This window comes from Echeneis naucrates, chromosome 4 (assembly GCF_900963305.1).
Source record: "Echeneis naucrates chromosome 4, fEcheNa1.1, whole genome shotgun sequence".
NCBI classification, from domain to species: domain Eukaryota; kingdom Metazoa; phylum Chordata; class Actinopteri; order Carangiformes; family Echeneidae; genus Echeneis; species Echeneis naucrates.
The window spans coordinates 3,953,625-3,960,985 of record NC_042514.1 but is presented as its reverse complement, the minus strand read 5'-3'; the positions used below and the strand labels follow the sequence as shown (position 1 = coordinate 3,960,985).

The following is a 7,361-nucleotide window of genomic DNA, read 5'->3' as shown; positions in this document are numbered from 1 at the left end:
CGAAAAAAGGCTGCTCCATCTGCACCGATGTTGCTTTTTCCCATCGATTCGCCGCAGCCAAGGGTGTCAACGCAAACGCAGCCCTGCAAGCCGCATCAGAAAGATCACCTTCTTTGCTGAGGCTCTTATCTGAGGCATCACTCAGGTCGCCTGAAGGGTGGTGCCATGTTAGCCGCAGTGTAAAGGTTTAGCTGCTTGGCCCCAGTTGTAACAACTCCAGGAGTCTTGAGGAATGTGGGTTTGTCCTGCAGTCCGTTCCTACCCCCTCTCTGCCTCACTCCATGTCCCCTCCCCTCTCCCCAAACAGGGCAATTCCCTAACTTTTCTCCTTTTCTCGCTAAGGCTACAGTTAAATATTCCCATCCTGGAGCACATATCCTGTCTCAAATTGCGGACTCTGGACTCCTTCTTGACGCCGTCGCACTCCAATCGTTGCAAGGTACTGTGGTGTGATAGGAAACAGCAGCTCATCAATAAGTTTCACTGTGACTGTCGTTTCTGATGCATGTGTGCGTGTTTTCTCGAAAAAAAAGGGGCGAAAGCTGCAAGTTAAAGATGCACAAAGGTGGATAATGAATCTAACATTTGTTTCAAGAGAATAAGTTTTTTTTTTTTTTAGTTATTTTTTGTAACCGGCTTTTTTTTTTTTTTTTTTTTTTTTGCATGGAGGAAAAAAAAAAAAAAAGAGAAAGGCGAGTCACGTTTTACAGTTTGATCGCTCGCCTTGTTGGAGCTTTCATAGATTTTGGAGAAACTTTCCCGGTGAACAAAGCGGGATAGTAATAATTCTAATAATAATCATTATTACCATAAATAGCTCTAACACATTTCCCCATTTGGAATTAACTTCTGTCTCATCGTGCAGGGATTGATCTTGTTTTTTTTTTTTTTTTTTGTTTCCTCCATTCATAAAGTTGCGGTGACAAGCAGAGCTGTTTTCGGAGCTGCAGTATTGTGGAACAAAAAAAAAAAGTATTTTTCTTCCTGTCAGCTTCTGTTAGTCACCCTGTTTAATATGCTGAGTTGGACTTTGCATGTGCAGCAGATGGAGCTTTAATGTGTCCCACAGATCTGCAGTAAAGTTTCTTCACTGTCCTTTTTTTTTGGGGGGGTGGGGGGGGGGGGGGGGCATCTGTGATTCCTCCCGGTAAAGACACTCACAGTTCGTGTTTATGGGGTGATGAGATGATGAAATGCTGATGCAGGACGGAAACTTTCCTGCTTTTATTTTGACAGCACGGTTTGGAGCTCTCTCTCGGTAATTGATCAGGCATTTCTTTTGTTCAACACTGATCCCGCCTCCATCCTCTTCTCTTATTGCAAGCAGCTACAACCACTTTTTTTTTTTGTCCTGTTTGAATCTGGGGTGGGGTGGGGGGGTGTGTTTATTAAATTACCTTTAAGAGGAATTGGTACATAAAAAAAAGATGAAATTAGATTATCATTAAGTTGTTGCTGTTGAGCAATGTTGGCTTTTTTTTTTTTTTTAGGGGGGGGGGGGGTTCATCAAATGGACAATTATATTGATATTCTTTACAACTTTTCCTGCCACTTTTTTTCTCCCCCGTCTTTGTCTTCTTCTCTTCAAGCTGGAGCAAGCTCACCACTCATCTATCTCCCATCCTGTATTAAAATTAATCTGAGTCAGTGGGAAGTGGAGCCATATTTCTTTTCTTTTCCTTTCTTTGCCCGGCTCAGATATATAATGTGTTTGGATCCATGGTTGGAGGCTGAGTCTGCTGAGGTTATATATCACCAGGGGCCCACAGCTCTCTGTTAAACCTGTGGTCTATCATGAGGTGGAGAAGAGAAAATAAACCTCATAGCTGTCCGATCCACTCGGACTTGAAATGTGCTCTGATTTAATGTACCCTAATGTATTTAGGATGGGTTGTAAGACTCTATACGATCCATATGTGGCAGAAAGATCTCAAATAATTAGATTTAGAAATCCAGACTGGACATGAAATGACAGTCTGAGTATTTCATCTTTCAGTAATCGATCTTTGTCAACATTTAAATGTCCGCAGCCTTCTTTCTGAAAGTGGAAAATGCAGCGGGCAGTGACAGAGTCCAGATCATCATCAGGTCACCACGTCACTCTTACTTCACTGTTACCTTTGTCCTTTCAACTGACCTCCTTCCAGTGTGTTTCTCTGGCTCCCTCTAGGCTCACTACGTTGATTTAGGGCGGATGTTTCCAGCTTCTACTGTAAATCAAAGCAATGTCTACATGCTCACCAACGTTTTCTCCAATTTGCATCACTCTGTACAACAAAAGACTCATGTTCCCTTCTTTTCAGGCAGCTAGCCCATTTTTAGCACAAATTAATGACTAAAGATAATACCCTTCGCTGGTGATGGAGGCTCGAACATTACATTGTGCTGAAATCGTCGCCCGATTGTTGGAGTGCAGTAGCTCACAGGACAAAAACAATTTCTCCATTAACACGTGATGTAATTCAGATAAACTTCCTTTTAATTTGTGTTTATCTTTTAACATTCGGCCTATTAGGTGCTAAGCATGTCTCACATTAAATTTATGATGGCAATCCTCACTTGGTTCATAACAGTGTTTGGTGTCTGTGGGGCGATAAAGCACTCACGAGGCTGCTTTGAAGAGCAGTATAGTGAAAACAGATTCCTGGGGGTCAGGATTGAAGTGTCTTTATTTTCTGGCCCGCTCTTCTTAATTCACCTCCAACTCATGTGTTTTCTCTTTTCTCGATATAACTGCCAACGGCGTGATGTCCTTTTTACAACAAAAATCATAAAATGTGTGGTTGGTGATTTCAGCCGTGTCATGAGGATCAAAATCATTTGATCTGTTCGATCAATGACTCCCAAGCAGATGTAATTTTACTTGTCCAGGAGGAAACCCTCTCTACTTAACTGGTAAATTCATAGTCTCCAGTAAAATGCCCTTTGACCTGGGTCTGTTAACACATTAACGTTTTTGAAAATACTTGAAAGTTTTTTCTAAATTAGCAGAGAAGTGGTTGAAAAGTTGATGAATAGCTGAAATGTTCATCTTCTGTCTCTCGTGTAAACTTTACCAAAACGCACGAAACACTTGTGAATCATCTTTAAGAAAAAAAAAAACAAAATGGAGCTCTGTTCTATTCAGTCCATCATGAATTTCAGAGAACACATTTGTTGGTATTGGAGCTTGTCTGACTGGACTGTGATGGAGCATCTGACAAAAAGCAGAGAGGAACCAGAGTTAGTCTGAAAAGTTTGAAAAGTGTTTCATGTCTGTCCCGTCTCTCCCTCTCCTCAGCGCTTACTGGAGTGCACAGCAGGACTGGATCCAGGTTTTGATCCCCTCTGCTGAGCCTGGGCCCAAACGGAGAACAGAGAATCGGAGAGCGAACGGTAACACGGAGGCGCTGCGGTCGGTGGGAAGGCCAGACGGACCAATGGGACCAGGGAAGCTGGCTCAGGTGCTGCTGGGATGGGCGACCGTGTGCCTCGCCACGGTCCATGTGGCATGTGGTCAAACTGGGAACGGACCCTACCAAGCTAGCCGCTTCACCGGCAACGTGGACCAGAGGGAGGTGCAGCGGGTTCGGCGCCGTGGCCAGGAGACGCTGAGGGGGTAGGCATGAGAGTCGGCGTATGTCACTATAAAACAAAAACCAACCCAAACGAGCAGCAAAGCATAACACAATTAGTTACTGATTCAATTCTTACTGTACTGCAGAAGCATTTATAACTGCTGAATGAGGTTTTGCGTACACAACTCGAAACATTTGTTGCTCTATCTGGAGGAGGGTTTGAAATATAAACGACTTTCCCCTCTCTTCACTTTCCTGGCAGCTCCCCTTTCAACTGCTGTGCTTTCTGGGCCGAGGCCAAGATTTATACCGAATTATGTTGCTGAATACTACCACATTGTTTTCTCAAAAATAGCACATGTTCAGCGGTAGCGGGGCCGCCTGGCTCGCTGAGATCTCCCAGTGTACTTACAGCAAATTGACATTTTCATGGGAAGGCAGCTCTCTATACATCTCATGACCCAAATTCCTCTGGGTGTATTCGTTAATCTGGAGAAAACAGTGCAGGCAGGATTTGGTTGGGGGGGGGGGGGGTGCTTTAGTTTGAGGCAGGGGATTGGGAGAATCATGCATGTTGGTGCATACATGGACGCACATGTGTGTTTTTAAAGGGGCTGTTTATTTGACTGTCTCTGTGTGTGGGGGGTATCCAGGGAAATGAGCTACAGGGATCACATCACCTCTCACCAGCTGCAACGCTGAAACCCCCGCCGTCGTCTCTCTCCTTCACTTTGTTACCTAAACGGTGTGAATCTGGGCGCCGGTGGGAGTTGTCACGAGTTTTCGCTGTAGTTTTGCGGCTTCTTAAAAAACAAAGGGCTGTTTTGTCGGAGCCCGTTTTCAGCGTCTGCATCAGTTATTGCAATCATACTCCCATCTGTCCCAGCTTATGGTTCCCCCCGGTGCCAGCCCACAGGAAATGAGGTATTCGTATCACCCGAGGGTGGCTGGTTGGTGGGGGGGGGGGGGGTGGGGGTGAAAAGGGGCATTTGTTTTACCGCTGTAGGTGACAAAGCGGCAGAAAAAAAATAACAGCTGACAGCGAGAAAAGGGGAGCGTGTGAGGAAATGAGGGATGAGATGGAGAAGAAGACGCCGAGGACGATGGTGACAGAGATAAATCCATATTCGGTTGATGCTTATTAGTAAGGCATGTTTAAGACCTCGGAGACCAGAGCCGGTGTTTTCTCTGAAAACATGTTCAGCCACAGTCCCCTGCTGAGCAATAGAAATAGATTTGTCTGCCTTCGATTTGGTAGATATGCACGACGTTTGGCCTCGTTCAAAAACTCGCCCCCTCCCTTTGTATCTAGGACGTTTTATAGGAAAGACAAAGCTGCCATGGCAGTTTTCTAGTGTAACCTCCATTGGACCGTTTACAGCCAGCATTATCCCTTCTGACACATCAAGTGTTCCCTGGAACTGCAAAAGAGACGACTGGCAGTGGACCCCGAAGATTAAAAATGTGATGAGAGTGAGCAATAATTCACATTCACAATTTGTCCGGCAGACAGTGAGAGCCCACGGGGGGAGAGAAACCAGGAGACCTTGCACAATAGAGTATTATTCCCATCAAATAGTGTGCGTGGTTTCATGAGAACAAGAAACAAAAGCCTGCAGACTTTTTCCATTACTCTTTTCTGGAAACACCACTGTGTTAAGTTAGGACTAAAATGCCAGGTTTGTGTACTGAAGTGAAGAGGTGATGAGATTACGCAGCAGCATTCAAACTGGCGGGACATGCAGAGCTTCTTGTGCTCTGGGCTTCGGGCCAACATGAGGATCACACAGCAGAGTCATTTGACAAAATGTTCGACAACTTTTTGATTATTTTCATTGGATTTCTGGGTGTTGCCTGGTAACTGTCACTTGAATTATCCCCCAAAAACTTTCAAGTGCCTCCCACGAGCTGGCTAAAGCTGGCCAAAGCAAATAAGCCTAATGTGTTGAATTTATTTTCAGTTTAATGTTTGAGTGGCGTTGGCTGAAACGGACAGGTCATCTGAAACTCTGTAATATTCGTCGCCTCGGGGTGAGAAAATCACATTTCTGATGAGCAAGCGATTGCTTTGGCTGCTGATGAACCTTTTTTGAATTGTCGGCCAAACGTTTTCTGATGCAGGAGCTGGTGAATTTCACCGCCACTCATTTGGTTTCGAACGGAGTCGCACCAATCATGGGTTTGGTAGATTTTCTGCGTGGGAGATGGAGGGAGGTTAGTTTAATGATGGTCATTACACTGGCCTTGGGCTGGGGTGTAGTGTTTATTTGCTGGCTGGAGCTCCATATCCCCTGGTCTGTTTCTGGTAGTGCTGGGTCTTTTTCTGACTTGACTCTGATTTATTGGCTCCCAAAACACACTGCTGCCTGGCATGGGCCCACTCAAGGGCGGCATTTGATCAGACCTTAGCCTGGCTTCTTGGCTGGCATGTTGGCTGGCATGTTGGCCGGCTGGCTGGCTGGCTGGCTGCTTCCTCTGCTTTACTTGATGGGTGATTGACTGTCTGGTCGGTAGATCCAGAGAAGGAAACTGTGAGACAGAGACGGGGGGAAGATTTTGCTTTTGATTTCCCTTCACTGTCTTTTGAATGTTTCTTGGAGGCAAATATTTACAGCTGAATAGATCTCTTCAATGTTTAAATTGCAGCCACCTACTTCATTAACTTAGCTCAGCTTTGCCCAGCTCTGCAGCGGAGAGACGATTTGGAGACCGGCTTACTTGGCAGACAGTCAGCCCAAGAAGAGAAATTGATTTAGGGAACTCGATTGCTTTCCAGAATAATGTCAATACCACCCCAATGGTCTGGATAGGGTCCACTAGTTACAGCCTGCCATGACGTGTCTGATTTGAGAAAGAATAAAATCATTTCATTGTTTTTGAATATGACAGGACAAACATATTGTGTGTTTGAGAACAACAACAGCAACAAAAAAGACCAACAAAAAGAACTTAAATAAAATTTATATTTGGGGCAATGAACAAGTGCCTGTTTCCCTTTCTGTTTTATGTGCTTCTGGTCCACTTAAGGTTGTTATGTGCATGTATGTGTGCGTGTTGTGCGAACTGTATGTGCAGACAAAGGCTGAGCTGTAAAAAGGAGATTATCTGGAAACGCTGACTGGCATGTGGTCAGGGAATAAAGTGGTTTCTACTTAATGTCAGGCTCTATCAAACGATTAAGTCATCAGTTTACTCCCCACATCTGGCATCGCTGTACACTCCCACTTCTACACAATGAAACAAACATATTATGCATTTACATGCATAAAAAGCGTCAAATTGACTTTTTAATCTTTCGTTATCAGTTTTTTCTACAGTTGATCACAAACACCATCAGTTTCACCACAAATCATCTGAGGTACGACGCATCTTGTGCGATGTCATTTGCGCAATAATGACGTCCCTCTGGGATTTGTATGGTAAACCACAGTGTATGTTACGTTGTAATATAAAGCTTCATCTGTACAATGAAGCAGGATTTGAGGTCGTAGAGGTTTCAGTCCTGTGCGGCTTCTGCTGAACTCCTAAACTGCTGTGGTGCAGGTTAACTTCACAGGAGGAAGCCAAACCATCATCCCTGCAGGATCCAGACAAAACCATTTATAATGAAGCAATTAAGTAAAAAACATAATCAGCTGTACATATTTTTAGAAAACAGTTGAATAACTTTGCTGTTTCAAACTTTGGACGTACCCACTCCAGTTTTATTACAGCGCATCTAACAAAGATAAATCCAGTTAAATACACAACAACCGTAACAGAGATTCTTTCATCTTTAATGAAAGCGATAAAACTCTTCTCCAT

The 7,361-nt window shown here is 44.2% G+C and overlaps 1 protein-coding gene across 1 annotated transcript in view; it reads left to right on the top strand.

Annotated features, from left to right (window-relative positions):
* Positions 1 to 305: 305 nt before the first annotated feature.
* The window catches only part of fbn2b (fibrillin 2b), a 55,069-nt gene continuing 48,013 nt past the window's right edge, over positions 306 to 7,361 (top strand). Inside the window, exons 1-2 of the mRNA XM_029499490.1 lie at positions 306 to 439; positions 3,281 to 3,598. Of these exons, the coding sequence (XP_029355350.1) occupies positions 3,420 to 3,598 (179 nt within the window). The 5' untranslated portion in view covers positions 306 to 439; positions 3,281 to 3,419. The remainder of the gene's footprint in view (positions 440 to 3,280; positions 3,599 to 7,361) is intronic.